Consider the following 16,481-nt stretch of genomic DNA (forward strand, 5'->3'; position numbering starts at 1 on the left):
AATAGTCCTTGAATTCCAGGGTGGAGTTTTTTTCATGGATAAATAGGCTAAGAGTAATTTTAAAAATCAAAATAGCATTCAGTCTTACTGGGTTTATGGTTTTTATTGTTTGAATGTTCTAGAAGCAGGATGCTAGGCCTCCAAAAGGCTGCAGATCTGTTTCCCAGTTACTGAGATCTGTACGTCCATCTCTCTAAATGCAGTGTCCTGTTTTTCAATTCAACAATTTTTGGCTGCGTGCATGTCTTGTGGACTCACAGACTCACCTGTCCCTTGCTGAACTCACTTTTTTGTGAAAAAAGCAGTTCATTTTCAGGGCAGTGTGAGGAAAAGCGTGCTGCTCCAGGATGTGCTCCCGAGTGAAAGGCTGGCATGATGTTTCTCACAGTCAGTGCATTCATTAAAGGACTGACCTAGCTTTGTTCTACATTTCAGGCTCATTTGTGTTTGCTGTGACTGTCACCGACGCAGATGCCGGCTCCAACGCCGAGCTCCATTATTCCCTCGTGGGGAAGAACTCTGAGAAATTCCACATTGATCCAGCAAGGGGGGCAATCCTGGCTGCAAAACCACTGGCGGGAGAGTCCGAAGTCACCATTTCTGTTCACGTGAGGGATGGTGGCCGGTACCCCAAGACAGACTCTACCACTGTCACCGTGAGGTTTGTGGACAAAGCCGAATTTCCTCATGTTCAGGCCGAGCAGGAGACCTTCACCTTCCCTGAAAACCAAGCAGTTGGGACACTTGTCACCACCGTGTCTGGATCTTCAGCCAGAGGAGGCTCCTTGTCCTATTACATTGCCAGCGGTAACCTGGGCAGCACCTTCCTGGTGGACCAGGTGACAGGACAGCTTTCTATTGGGCGGGCTTTAGATTTCGAAGCTGTGCAGAAATACGTGGTGTGGATTGAGGCCAGAGACACGGGCTTTCCCCCCTTTTCCTCCTACAAGAAATTGGAAGTATCGGTGATTGACGTCAACGATAATGTGCCAGAGTTTGAGCAAGATCCCTTCATTGCAGAAATAGCAGAGAACCTGTCCCCGCGGAAGATACTGACAGTGGCTGCTGTTGACAGGGACAGTGGTCTGAATGGACAGCTAAATTATGAAATAATTGAGGGCAATACCGAAAACAGTTTCAGTATCAATCGAGCTACTGGTGAGATCAGAAGTGTCCGGCCCTTGGACAGGGAGAAACTGTCTCAGTACACGCTAACCATAAAAGCTTCAGATAAAGGCACTCCACTCCAGAGCACAACTGTCAAAGTTATCATTAATATTTTAGATGAAAATGACAATGCTCCAAGGTTTTCACAGATATTCAGTGCTTCTGTGCCTGAAAATGCTCCTCTGGGTTTTACAGTAACACGAGTCACAACGTCAGATGAGGACATTGGGGTGAACGCAGTCAGCAGGTATTCCATAAGGGATACGAGTCTCCCATTTACCATAAATCCCAGCACTGGGGACATCACCATCAGCAGACCACTGAACAGAGAGGACACCGACCGCTACAGAATCAGGGTCTCTGCGCATGACTCGGGGTGGACGGTGAGTACAGATGTCACTGTATTTGTCACAGATGTCAATGACAATGCCCCACGATTTACAAAACCGTCCTATTACCTGGAGTGTCCCGAGCTTCCTGGGATTGGGCTGAAGGTCACCCAGGTTTCAGCCACCGATCCAGATGAAGGGTCCAATGGTCAAGTCTTCTACTTCATAAAATCCCAGTCCGAGTTCTTCCGCATTAACGCAACCACGGGAGAGATTTTCAACAAGCAGTACTTAAGGTACCAAAACTCTAGCGGTTCCAGCAATGTCAACATCAACAGGCACAGCTTCATCGTGACCTCATCAGACCGGGGCAGTCCCCCGTTAGTGAGTGAGACCACCGTCACCATAAACGTAGTAGACAGCAATGACAACGCACCGCTCTTCCTCGCCCCTAAATATTTCACTCCTGTGACTAAGAACGTGAGGGTTGGCACAAATCTGATTAAAGTTACTGCGGTGGACGACAAGGACTTTGGCTTGAATTCTGAAGTGGAGTACTTCATCTCTGAGGAGAGCAAAACTAATAAATTCAGACTGGACAGGAGTACAGGCTGGATTTCTGTGTCATCTTCACTAATGGCTGATTTGAACAAAAACTTCCTGTTTAAAGTGAAAGCCAAGGACAAGGGTAATCCCCCACTCTCATCCGAGGTAGCTGTTGAAATAGTAGTGACAGAAGAAAATTACCATACACCTGAGTTTTCCCAGAGCCGCATGACCGTTACTATCCCGGAGAGCTACTCTGTTGGAACAGTGGTCAGGACGGTTTCAGCACGAGACAGAGATGCTGCTATGAACGGATTAATCAGCTACAATATTTCCTCTGGAAATGAAGCTGGAATCTTTGCTATTAATACCACCACTGGTACACTGACACTAGCCAAACCACTTGATTTTGAGTTACACCAAAAGCACGAGCTGGTTGTTACTGCCGTGGATGGAGGGTGGGTATCCCGAACAGGCTACTGCAGTGTCACTGTCAATGTCATTGATGTCAATGATAACTCCCCGGCATTCAGCCCTGAGGAGTACTTTCCCACCGTGCTAGAAAATGCCCCCAGTGGGACAACTGTTATTTGTTTAAACGCCACTGATGCTGACTCTGGATCTAACGCTGTGATTGCATATGCCATCCAGTCCTCAGACAGCGACCTCTTTGTCATTGACCCCAACACGGGAACCATCACCACCCAGGGATTTTTAGACTATGAAACAAAGCAGAGTTACCATCTAACGGTAAAGGCTTTTAATGTTCCAGACGAAGAGAGGTGCAGCTTTGCTACTGTCAACATCCAGTTAGAAGGTACAAATGAATATGTGCCCCGTTTTGTGTCCAAGCTTTATTACTTTGAGGTTTCAGAGGCAGCCTCCAAAGGTACTGTTGTAGGTGAAGTTTTTGCAAGTGATCGTGATATGGGCATTGATGGAGAAGTCCACTACCTCATCTTTGGCAACAGCAGAAAGAAAGGCTTCCAGGTAGATGAGAAAAGTGGCCAGATCTACGTTTCAGGACCTCTTGACAGAGAAAAAGAAGAACGGATCTCTTTGAAAGTCCTTGCAAAAAATTTGGGGAGCATTCGTGGCGCAGATATAGATGAAGTAACTGTTAATATCACAATCCTGGATGCCAACGATCCTCCTGTTTTTACCTTGGGAGCCTACAATATACGGATCAGCGAGGGTGTTCCTCCAGGCACCCATGTCACGTTCGTCAGTGCCTTTGATTCAGATTCTGTCCCCAGCTGGAGCAGGTTTTCCTATTTCATCGGGTCTGGCAATGAGAACAGCGCCTTTTCCATCAACCCACAGACGGGACAGGTGACGGTCACTGCAGAGCTGGATCGAGAAATGCTGCCTGTCTACAACCTCTCTGTGCTGGCCATCGATTCGGGAACACCGTCTGCGACGGGAAGTGCCTCTCTAGTGGTAACTTTGGAAGACATCAACGACAACGGCCCTACCTTGTCCACCAGCCAAGGAGAAGTCCTGGAGAATAACCGTGCAGGAACTCTGGTCATGACGCTTCAGTCGTCGGATCCCGATCTCCCTCCCAACCAAGGTCCTTTCACGTATTACTTGCTCAGCACTGGCCCTGCCACCAGCTACTTCAGCCTCAGCACTGCTGGAGTCCTGACAACGACAAGGGAGATTGACAGGGAGCAAATCAGCGATTTCTACCTCTCAGTGATTACCAGAGACTCTGGCGTTCCTCAGATGTCTTCCACAGGAACTGTGCAGATCAAGGTAATAGACCAAAACGACAACCCGTCTCAGCCCAGAACAGTAGAAATCTTTGTTCATTACTATGGCAACCTCTTCCCAGGTGGAATTTTGGGCAACGTAAAGCCGCAGGATCCAGATGTGCTGGACAGCTTCCAGTGCTCCCTCACCTCAGGAGTCACCAGCCTTTTCAGTATTCCCGGGGGCACCTGTGAGCTGCACTCTCAGGCAAGGTCCACGGATGGCACGTTTGACCTGGCCGTCCTCAGCAATGATGGGCTGCACGGAGCCGTCACCAGCAGCGTCCGGATCTTCTTCGCGGGCTTCAGCAACGCCACCATCGACAACAGCGTCCTGCTTCGCCTGAGTGCCCACAGCGTGCGGGACTTCCTGACCAACCACTACCTGCACTTCCTGCGCATCGCCAGCTCCCAGCTGACGGGGCTGGGCACGGCCATCCAGCTCTACGGCCTCTATGAGGACAGCAACCACACCTTCCTGATGGCAGCCGTGAAGCGCGGCAACAACCAGTACGTGAACCCCAGCGGCGTGGCCACCTTCTTCGAGAGCATCAAGGACGTCCTCTTCCGCCAGAGCGGGGTGCGGGTCGAGGCCGTGGACCACGACTGGTGCCTGCAGAGCCCCTGCCAGAACGGAGGGAGCTGCCTGAGGAGGCTGGCGGTGGGCCCCGCCCTGAGGACCCACGAGAGCGTCCCCGTCATCATCGTGGCCAACGAGCCGCTGCGGCCCTTCGTGTGCAGGTGCCTGCCGGGGTACGACGGCAGCCTGTGCGAGACCGACATCGACGAGTGCCTCCCGTCGCCCTGCCACAACGAGGGCACTTGCCACAACCTGGTGGGGGGCTTCTCCTGCAGCTGCCCTGAGGGTTTCACCGGCATGGCTTGCGAGAGGGACGTCAACGAGTGCCTTTCCAACCCCTGCAAAAATGGTGCTGCCTGCCAGAACTTCCCAGGAAGCTTCAACTGCGTTTGTAAAACTGGGTACACAGGTATGCTTTTACTCCTCTATATACCTTATAATCCAGAAAAGATGGCAAGAGTGCCTTCTTAGCCCAAGATTGTCTGAGTACAAGCATCCCCAGTGGATGAAGAGATCATGCAAAATGCGGTATTAATAGTGTGAAAACTCAGAATACCCAGGTGCCTGAAATTTTATTTTATTTAGCTCTCTCCCAAGGCAAATCTCAGTTATCTGATGTGCATTAGAACAGAAAGATTTTTGTGAGGGCTAATCAAATTTTTTAAGTGTGTGGAAACCATTTCCAATGCTTAAGTATGATTTTTCTCTACATGTTATTGTTATGCATATTGTGGGAGCATTTCAAGTCTGCTAGAAGTGTGCCAAGCAAGAAAATCAGCCTCTGCCCCAAATTATTTGCAGACCAGAAAACAGATGAAGAATATAGGAAAAAAACAGAATTCAGGCAAAATGATCAGCCTCTCTGTTCTGTATTTTGTCCCTTTGTAATTTATTTTTTTCATTAAGTGCAGAAATGTCTGCAGCATTCCTACCCCTTCTGAGTATTTTTCTGTGATATTTATTCCACATTCAAACACAGCAGCATTGTAACCCAGAAAAGCAGGCTGGTCTGTGCTTCTGCCACAAGTAGGATATTTAAGGAAGGTCTGAACAATTTTATCCAGTGCTTATAGCCACTTTTCATAGCAAGCAGAAAACAAAAATCTAACCAGAGGAGATTAGGTGAAGCTTTCATTGCCTTTTCTAAGGAGTATTTCTGCATTGAAGAAGCCCCAGGGCAACCCAGCTCAGCACAGCTGTGTGAGGCTTGCCAGCACCACAGTTCGCTTGTAACCCAGAAGGGATCCACTGTTCCTTTGGGTTTTTTACTTAAAGCGGGTCTGTGCAGGGGAGAATGGAGGAGAACGTTAATTCCAAAGTAAAGGTTTAATTACTTAATTTAAATCACAGCTGCAGCATCAGATACATATTCAGTGCAGTATCAAGGACACTGATGAGATCTTCTGCGTGAACCTCACAAATGTGCTCCTGAGCCTCAGGTCAGGAGCAATTGCTGTTAATTGACAAGCAGTTCTAATTAAGTTACCAATCCAGGATTTTATTTCGTGTTGTATTAGCATATCAAATTATTTTGCCAGGAGCATAGCAAAATAATTCTAGAGCACCTATGCCCTGTAACTCTTGAGGTCATTAGCACCAGAGAGTACATGGGCATGTGTTTGCTGTTGCACTGAAGCAAAACACTTCATTAACTCTAGCAGCGAACTACAGTGTGTGCCTCTAGACTGTAATATGAAACATTTATGAAGCATCCAGCTGATTTCTTCTGGTATTAAATTCATACATTAATGCTCAACCCTTATGTCAGCTAAAAATCAAGCACTGCATGTGACAAGTTTAAAAAAAAATGAGTATTTTTACTAAGAGAATGTGATGAGAGACTCTTAAGAGTTTGAAGTGTTGGATTTCTTTCATGCCATGAATTAAATGTGGCATCTGATAGGAGCTTTCTTAAACTCCTTGTCAACACAAATAACCTTAAAATAGACTGCCAGTGAGGCAGACGTTTCTATTTGGGAGTCAGATGTTGTTTAATCAGTTGGCCATTGCAGCATCAAGAGTTATTAAAGTGTCCTGAAATTAATTGATCAAGACAGAAAACAAATGGCACCAGTGTAATTAAAAGAGAAAATATCTTTGGAGTTTAGTATCAACAAAGCTTATTAGATAAGATCACAGTTATCACACAGTATATTTAGACATTTTATGTCTGCAAAAGCATATTTGAAATTCTTCAAACTAAATATTCAATAGGTTCTGCAAACAAATGTCAGTGTACTGATTGTTTGAGAATGCTTGACATAGAGGCTATTATGTCATTATTATACTGCCAACAGAAAGAGAACACAGCTGCTTGGGCTCTTAATTTGCATTCATATGTGATTAAAGATAGCCACAGTAGATGTAAAAATAAATCCTCAAACTGTTTCTTCATGAATCTAAGCCTCGAGTGTCTCAACAACAAAAAAGAGGCATCCAAAATAGTGGATTTCTAATTCAGTTCCCCATATACTTAGTTTGCTGCTTCTGTTGGAATGAAAGTACAGTCTCATAATTGAATTTGCATGCTTGGTAAAAAAAATAACATTTATATGGTAGTAGATGCATGCAAGTAGAAATTAGAATTTTCTGGGACAGACTCTCTGTTCACTGTAAATTAGAGTACATGAGCTTTAGACCTTTATAAAGGTGTACCTGAAAACTGAGAGTCGTACTTTTCCTTGATTTATTATGTTTTGTCAGCTGCATTTCACTTCATCATACTGCAAAAGGTAATGTCATTTTTTTCACTGGGTAGGATTATAAAGACTGATTACCTCAGAGCAACATCATTAGGGTTTGAACAATCTATTATAATTATATCTCTTAATGATGAACAGGTTTTGTTTTTAAAATAATCGCTTTCTGGAGGGAATATGCTTGGTGATTTACAGTAGTTGTCTGCCCTTCCTTTGAACCCTTCATTTCCTGTTTTCCAGGATTCATTAAGATGAAGGAATGTAAGTTTGTGAAGTTGTTTCAAATGCAAGATTAGAATGCTAGAGCGACCACTTTAAAAGATGGACACAGAGAACCACAAAAACTAAAACTCCCAAATCAGCTGAAATCTTAACTGAAGACCATTCAGCTGGTATCTGTTCCTCCTACATTTTTCAATTAACAAAAAAAAAAAAAAGTTTGAGGAACTTAGATTTTTGCATAAGCCCCTGCCTGTGATAACATCAGCTGGAGGTGATGAATGGTAAATGTTGAATGCTGTCTGTTACCAATTATCCAGCATTCTCCTAATTTTCACGGTCTTGAGAAAAAGATCTTTCTGATGCAGAAAAGAATACCTTGCTTCTTTCAGAATTTCAGCCAAGAATTTATCTATAAACTCAGCTAACTTCAGTTTTCATCTATGCCAATTTGGATGGGACTTTGAGCACTTGGTCTTGTGGAAGATGTCCCTACCCCTCGTAGGGGGTTGGAACAAGATGGTTTTTAACACCCTTTCCAACCCAAACCATACTATGATTCCATAATTCTGTTATTCTAACCATGCTTCTATTGGTTTCAAGAGCTCTTCAAACAACAGTTAAGCATAAAGGAGATGCTTGTTATTCGTTGGTTAAAGTAAGTGCAGCTGCAATAAATATCCATATTCTCTTGCTGACTCAGCAAATGTGCCAGCTTTAATGTTAGCTGAGAAAGAGTATTTAGTTAGATTGAGCTGCAAAAATCTGAGTAAGCCTGTTTAGCTCCGCTTGATTTTTTGTGAAAACTGAGCAGCATCACTGAGCTATTTTAAGCATATCTGTCTCACTCTTGCTATGTGCTCTCCTTCATGAGTCAAAGACCACTACTACAGACCATAAATTGAAAACAAAGAAAACAGCAAAATCTCACATAAAAAGTTAGCTCATCCTTCAGTCATGCCCATTAGAGAATAAAACATAAATAAATACCCCCAAAGCATAATTAGATTCAGACACTGGAAAAGTTTCCTGGATTTATGGTGCATCTACAAGTGACGTATTAACCGCAGGAATCCTCCAGCGCTCCATTTCCACCCTGCTTGTAGTCACACATGGAGAGCTGCTGCTCATGTGGAAGAGCTGCTTGCAACCTGTAGGTTAAACAAAAAAGTAGAAGAGGGGTGAAAAACAAGAGGTTTTCTTCATTAGGTGACCCAAGTTGTTAAACTCTGAAAAAGGTAGCATTGTTCATAAAGCACAGTCCTGGTTTGCTACAGTTTTAAGTTGCACCAGCAACCTCTGAGGACTGGTGCATTCCTGTCATGGGAGATGTAAAATTACAAGATATATGGGACATACAAGAACGGACACCCTCTGTGCAAGCTCATGTTGTACTTTTAACTTAAACGTACGCATATGGTGTAAGAAATAAAACAATTAATTATCGATGCAGAAAGAAGCATTAAGACAATCTTAGCCCTTGTTTTATGCATATAGTCTGGCTGAGGTGAAGTTCAGGAGAAGTCTGGAAGACTGTGGCTGCTTTTGTGAATTTTTGCAGTGGAGCAGGGAGGATGAACATAACGACACTTTGAAGTTTTTGCTGAGCATGGTCAGTGAAGGCTGGCACTGCTGGCACCAGGAAGACAGGTTCCAAGAGTGGGATGTAGTGGAAGTGTTGCTAAACTCATCAAAGCCAAGCATTGGAAACCTCAGAAATGAAGACCAATATTTTTGTAGTTCATGTTTCCATGCAGAGAAAATTTTAGTTTCATACATAGAATATGTGTGTGTGTATTTGGTGTCTGTTAAAATCTTCACTTTTTCTCTTGGTTCTCTTCCTTGCTGAAATGAATTATATGATTTCAGTTTGTTCTCTGGGGAATAATATTCACCACATGTGACAATGTCTGCTTAGAAAAGGACTGTATCCAGGGTAGCTTGTTTTAGCTCCAGAGGACTGTGGTCTCTCCAAGTCAGGAAGGAGGTTGTAATTGATGAGGAAAAATAAGAAAAATCATATAATGTACAATAGCAGCCTCTGTTCAGCATGACCTGCTTGTGCAGGGTCCAGCGAGGGCTGTCTGTATCTCCATTGCACTCAACAAGGAGAAAAAAAATTATACATTTTTACAGTTCAGTTTTACAATGCTGAAATAATTCAGCATTGCTTTTAATTGCATGATCTCTCTTTTATAGATACCAGTTAATAAAATAATTCAATTAAAACAACAGTCCACCAGTACCTATAATCACAATGAGACACTTGAAATGTAGAGTTACTTTCTTTGGGCCACACATTATGCCTATGGCAGGGCTGGGAGCAGCCCAGCATCCTGTCTGTGATTCCTCTTTCCATCCCAGAGCTGGTCCCTGGCACCCTCTCTCCTGGCCATGTGTTCATAACCTCATTACCTACAACACCAGCCTGACTTTCCTGTTTCCCTGAATAGTCTGACCTGGAAATTGCTTTTGTTCCCTCAACACAGGGAAAACATGTGACTCCACTGTCAACTACTGTGAGTGCAACCCCTGTTTCAATGGTGGGTCCTGCCAAAGTGGGCTGGAGGGGTATTTCTGCCACTGTCCCTTTGGTGAGTACCCTTCTGTCCTTCATCTCCCCTTTCCCTAGTTATATTTCTATTTATTTTTACCTGCATAAATGATTTCTGGCTTGAAAATGCTTCAAGGTCTGGAAAAACTGGATGTATTTGGAGGCTCAATTAACTCATTTTTCTTTAGAAGAAAATTAAAAAGCGATGTGGTCACTACAAATAACTGTGTGTCACTCCTAGTAGCTGGTCCTTTATCTCTCACAGAAAAACACAAAAGACCCAGCCAAACAACTCAGTGCCTGAAAATTAGAAAGAATATTTCTGATTAGATAGATGGATAGATAGAGATAACTTTCCAAAAGTAAGAGTAGATGCTTGAAATACTTAAATCAAGACTATTGGCTTCCTAAAGAAGAAACTTGACTCAACCACAGCTGGATCAGGGCTGAAGTGCCTTCACCACCAAGAATATCCAAAGTTCAGTCTGAAGGAGGAAGTATGATGATAACAAAGCTCTCCTGATGAATAACAGGCACTTTTAGTGGAGCTGAAGAGTAAGACCACTGTAAATAACATCAGTATTTTACATCAGAGAAGCATGTAGTAGTGCCAAAATAGTTTCATAATTTTTAGAATTTAATTATCCCAGATTTGGTTTGTGGAACTGACCCAATAAAAACATAGAACAACATGGATATTTTAAGGCATCATTACATGATTGCAGCAAGATTGATTCTAAATGCAGAATCAAAACCTTAGTAATGAAGACCAATATTTTTGTAGTTAATACATAATTACCATGGTTCATATGGAAAAGTATAAAAGTAAATGTAACAAATTTATAAAAAACCAAATGTCCAGAAATCATCTACAGTGTTTTAAGGTTGCTGACAACCCTCTCACAAAAGTATAGTTCTCAATATGCATTTGTAACTAATGCTGAATATGTGTTTCTATTAGCATGTGGAATAATTTCTCTATTCTATTTTATTTCCTTTATTGCACATTTCCTCAGGGTAATTAATTTCCCATTGTAAATGTAACTAATATTCATAAATTAAATCAGGGGTTTTTTCCCATTGTTGCTGCAGTAAAAGAAAAATCAAGGGAGATTATGTGGCAGAGATCTGAAAAGAAGTATGTAGAATGCACCAAAATATGAATATCAGTAAAAACATGAGGAGGCATAATATTTTAATCACACATATGCTTATTTCATAAGTATAAAAAATGAACCACCCAGTGAGAAACAGTTCAGATAACAGCCGCAGAGCGAAAAATAAACTCAACTTGCACATTTATTTCCATAGCTGGATTAATAAATGCCTGATGACGATTAACAACCATGTCTTGACAGAGCTGTCAAGCTGGCTTGGTTTGGTGTTTTCCAAGGAAGCATGGAACTCGACAAAGTGCTTTTCAATAGATGCATCTGTCCTCTGTAATTCAATTTTCAAGTTTAAATGTAATGTACCTCAGCCCCCAGCTGTGGGTAATAGCATTCTTCTGTTGGTTGTGTGATTTTAATGTGCATTAGGGGTTCCACAGCCATGTGGAGAGCACATCCATACTTCACCCCTGGGAGAAGGCGCGGTGAGGAAAAAACTCCTCGATTCCAGACTTGGCTTTTTGTTTTCTAGGTGTTTTTGGGAATCACTGCGAGCTGAACAGTTACGGATTTGAAGAGCTGTCCTACATGGAGTTCCCCAGTATGGATCCCAACAATAATTACATCTACATAAAGTTTGCCACCATAAAGAGTAACGCCTTGCTGCTGTACAACTACGACAACCAGACTGGGGAGCGGGCGGAATTCCTGGCGCTGGAGATAGTGGAAGGGAGGCTGAGGTTCTCCTACAACCTGGGCGGTGGCACGTACAAGCTCACCACGGCTAAGAAGGTGTCTGATGGACAGTTCCACACCGCCATCGCCCGCCGGGCTGGAATGGTAAGGAGTGCTAAAATGAGGATTTTAAGGCGAGTTCAGCCAGATCGCTTTGGCTTCCAGGAGAACTCAGAGGAAGGTGAAATTAGTGATGTTGCGTTTGCTAGCAGAAACTCCAACTTTGGGAAAAAACTCCTTCGTTTCTGCCTTATTCCAAGTGACTCAAAGCCCTGTGGTGATTTGTTTAGGATGATGATGATGATAAAGTGTAATGAAAAAAACATGTGCAAAGTGCCCCCAAACTCTCAATGTGAAAAATGAGAGCCAGGAATAATTGATGACATAGATGATTACACACAGGGCTAATTAACTGCTGTATATTACAGGGATGATTATCAGGGAATGCTAATTAACCAAAGTAATTGCAAAAAGCCTCAAAATAATTTTTCTCAACATTTGGAAAATAGAAGTGGACAGACTTAAAATTCTAGGCATCCATGACCTCCTTGAGCTAATTCAGAGATTTTTCCAATCTTGTCAGACTGGGAGCCTGATTTTCCTCTGTAGCATACATGTGAATAGTTAAAAGGTGCTACATTAAGAGAATTTTTTGAGAGGAAGGAGGGAAGTTACTTCTCTCTCGTCCCCCAGAATGCATCTGAATCTGAGGAATTCTGCCAAAAACTGGGACAACTGATTACCATATGCCTGGCACTCTGACCCCTCTCCTGCCTTCATTTTTTTTTCTCCAGTAAATGTTTTCTATTCCTCTTCTCTCATTTTTTAATAATATTTCCAAAGTAGAACATAAACCAAATGCTCTTTGAATCCAAGCCAAGTTTTTTGACTCCGCAGTGTTTGAGTTAGAAATGAAACCAAATCTATTTGCCATCCATAATCAGTAACTATTGCCCAACAGTTCCCTTTTCAGGCAGAAATGGCCAGCATACGTGGAATTCATGTTTGGAATTAAAGTCATAGAGCAATAAGATATGGTGGGGTTCCCCATTTTGGTTTGTGTATGTCAAGCTAGAAGTGATGGAGGGAATAAAAGCAGTAAACTCTTCTACCCAGTGTGGCTCCGTTGCAGAGCCCTAAACTCTCATTTCCATTTGTAGTGCAAGACCTGATATCTCCATTTATTCTGGGTCTTGGTCTCTTCTCCCAAGTTACAAGCAACAGGAGAAGAGGAAATGGCCTCAAGTTGCAGCAGGGGAGGTTTAGATTGAATATCAGTAAAGAGTTCTTCCCCAAAAGGGTAGTCAATGCCTGGAAGAGGCTGTCCAGCAAGTGGTTGAGTCACCATCCCTGGAGGTATTAAAAAGATGTGTAGTTGTGGCACCTGGGGACATGGTTTAGTGGTGGCCTTGACAGTGCTGGCTTAGTGGTTGGACTCCTGCAGATCTTTTTCAACATTAAGGATTCTATTGTATTCCAGTCTTCAGCTGGATTTGCAAATCCAATTTGTGTGTGTTTTTAGGACTTATATATCCAAATAAGATGAAGGATGATTGTGATGTTGAGCAATGACTTTGGTTTAGCTTTGATGTCAGATATTCAATTTGCATCTTGCAAATTTAATAATTTCCATCACAGGTTCCTAATGGTAAAGCCCGAAGGTGCACTTCAATATTGACATGCACCACATTCCCATTCTAGTAATTAAAGTAGAATGTTACTTCTATAAATAAGATGTAAATGGTAAAGTATAGGGACACAGAGTAAAAAGTCGCAACAAACAAATGAAGTACACTGAAGAAAAAAAAAAAAACAGAGAAAGAAAATGTTTTGCTTGTCAGCGTGCCAGAAGACTGTAGAAGAAGAGAGAACATAAAAAGGGCTATTTATAGAAATTTCAGCTATGAATGCTTCAGGATAAAAGCAAATATTTAACATAACCTATACCTTTGTATGTTTTATTTTGTTTGTTTTTAGTGTTTAAACCTCTTCAGTAATGTCAGCTGTTTACAAACAGTATGTGAAGAGAATTGCCTTTGTCTTAGATATTTCTGCTGCAGGAAAAATGTCTCCCAGGTGTCCAAGACTGTATAAAATAGGCCCCCTTTAGGATTCCAAATCTGTCATTTCCTACAGCACAGTGGGATTTTATCGGAAACTGGTAAAATCATTAAGTTGTCAGTCCTGAGCTATTGCAAAGTGACAGGATAGAAAGGCTCATAATGTGGCAAGGTAACTGTAGAGTAATGCTTAAGTAACAAGCAGGAACATTTGACTAACATTAGAAAATAAATTGTATGAGCTCTGTTCCAAGTAAAATATATTCTCAAATATCCAGCCCTTCAGCTGAGGCTGGAGCTTGGCTTGCAGAGCACATAGCGATGTAAGTTAGGGAGATTATGCTGATTGAGCTAAGAACAAAAAACTCATTTCAGTTTTTGTTGTTGATGTTCTGAAGGAAAAATATGTATGCATGTGGTGGCATACAGAGCAGCCAGCTTATTATTCTTTCTCTGAATTGTTTCATTTACACAGGGCTATAATCTGCTTTGGAACTGCAGACTGACATTTCTTGGGAGAAGCACTTTGCTCATTTGTATGGAAAGAAATTCAAGATAAGCTTCCATTAAAAATAGCAGATTGAACAATTTAATCGTACTGTAGGGCATGATTTAGGGCTAAGAGCTCTGAATTTATTTGGTCAATACAGTGTGTCAGCTTGCAGCATGTATTTGGAGCTAGCATGGCCAATCTGTGGGGATTTCAACGGGCTGTTGTTACCAAACTTATTTGCAGGCAGTAGAAAAAACCTCTGCAGAGTAATGATGTACTGATAGCCAGTGCTGCTTGCTCAGCTCCCATAGAGCAATCTAAATCAAAATATGAACCCAGGCATTTTTAAAGGTGGCATTTGATTTAAATTTGTTGTAAAACTCTACCACACATCTAGCTGAAACATGAGGAGATGTACAACGTGGAGATTATGTTTATTTTTCTGAAAATTTGTTTTAAGGAATAACCTTCAGGGTTGGTTGAAGTTTCTTTTTTTCAGCGCATCTGTTATTAATAAATCACTGTGGGGACAATTCTTTGCTAAATAAGGAATAAAATAAAAACTCCTTTTCAAATCAGCGGGAGTTATTTCATGATTTTAGTGACAGCTTTGGTTAGACTTCTATAGATTACAAATAGAAGTGCCATGAGTAGCTTTAGTGTAAATAAGTCAGATGGGTAGTCTCAGAATCACAGAATGGTTTGGGTTGGAAAGAACCTTAAAGATCATCTGGTTCCAACCCCCCTGTCGTGGGCACGGAGACCTTCCATAGACCAGACTGAGGCAACGTTGTTGTCTAGGACTTGATGGCTTGGGGGTAAACATAGTAATAGTAATAACAATAATTAAAGAGCAAGACTGCTGTAAGTAATGGTGATGCCTGGTACTTCTCTAAACATCAGCTTGGTCCCACTCTAGGTGTCCAGATGCTTCTCCATTGTCAAAGTTGAGATCCCTCATGACCTCTTTCTTAGTCAAGGGGTTACCTTAAGCAGGTCCATTTGGTTACTTTTTGAGTTCTGTTGAGTGGTTGGTTATTGTTTTTAACTGGTAATCTCAGTGTTTCTACTCCCAGGGTAATTTTTTTTAACTGGTAATCTCAATGTATGTACTCCCAGCTTTTGTAACATGCTTTTTATCAAGTTCAATATGTTTAATGTCATGGTAAAGCCCCTGAAGGAACTCCCTTTGTGATCAGAAGGGGCAGCTTTTTGCTCAGATTATCTGAACCATGTCAGGAGTAGGATATGGTATGAGCCAAAATAACTTCAGTGTCCAGGAGTAAAGCAAACAAATATGAGAGAAACCCTGCCCAGATGTGAAAAATTGGTGTTTAAATCTGTCTCTATATGAAGCAGGCAATTGGTTCCCTCTCTGTATCCACACCGTGCTGGCAGAGTGTGGAGTTGAGCAGTGGCTCTGAAGCACCCCGCAGTCCCCAGTGACATCATGACATACAAGTGCTCCTTTCTGGACAAGTCCTTGATATAATACACTTAAATAGTGCATGTGGTTGGGGACTAAAGCCTTGTAATACTCAGCATATTTGTGTGTGTGCCTTTTGCAGGCTGCATCCCTGACGGTGGATTCCTGCTCTGAGGACCAGGAGCCAGGCTACTGCACTGTTAGCAACGTCGCTGTTTCGACTGACTGGTAAATATTTCTTCGTTTTATGGGGTTAGTTTGGGGTTTGGGTGGGTTTTTTTTTTTTTTTTTTTTTGAATAAGTTAAGAAGAAATCTCCCTGTAAAGCCAGATAAACTTGGGATAATGATAAGGCTCCCAAGTGTCAGTTTTTTCCTTCTTTGCGGAAGCAAATTAAATTTTCTGCGTGTGTTGCTGCTTGCTAGTTCAGGCTATGTTTCTGCATGGAACTGGATCATAACAAGGAGTTTGCTCAGAAATCCCCAGTTCTCAACACCATCTCGACACCAGGCTCTGGTGGCAGTCAGGAAATGCATGGCCATGAATAGTTTGCACTGTGGTACAAATGAGAATAACATCTATTGACTAATGATTTGGAGTCATATATTTATTTAAACTGCACCTCTCATTGCTCATAAAGACGTCAGAAATGAAATCATCTGATTAGTGCTGTTGTTAAAAAAATATTAACAGTAAGTACTTTGACATTGTTTTCAGGTGTTTTCTGTTACAGTTTTGAATTCATAAACACTGTCCAGTAAAGAAATCAAACTTTATTTCTGGTGTTTACTGTAACTAACTCAGTAGTCTT

The 16,481-nt window shown here is 42.1% G+C and overlaps 1 protein-coding gene across 1 annotated transcript in view; it reads left to right on the forward strand.

Annotated features, from left to right (window-relative positions):
* The window catches only part of FAT4 (FAT atypical cadherin 4), a 124,650-nt gene that overhangs the window by 94,664 nt on the left and 13,505 nt on the right, over window positions 1-16,481 (forward strand). The window contains exons 9-12 of the mRNA XM_041482301.1: window positions 436-4,785; window positions 9,784-9,888; window positions 11,490-11,797; window positions 15,814-15,899. Of these exons, the coding sequence (XP_041338235.1) occupies window positions 436-4,785; window positions 9,784-9,888; window positions 11,490-11,797; window positions 15,814-15,899 (4,849 nt within the window). The remainder of the gene's footprint in view (window positions 1-435; window positions 4,786-9,783; window positions 9,889-11,489; window positions 11,798-15,813; window positions 15,900-16,481) is intronic.

This window comes from Pyrgilauda ruficollis, unplaced genomic scaffold (genome assembly GCF_017590135.1).
Source record: "Pyrgilauda ruficollis isolate IOZ18807 unplaced genomic scaffold, ASM1759013v1 scaffold58, whole genome shotgun sequence".
In the NCBI taxonomy this organism is placed as follows: domain Eukaryota; kingdom Metazoa; phylum Chordata; class Aves; order Passeriformes; family Passeridae; genus Pyrgilauda; species Pyrgilauda ruficollis.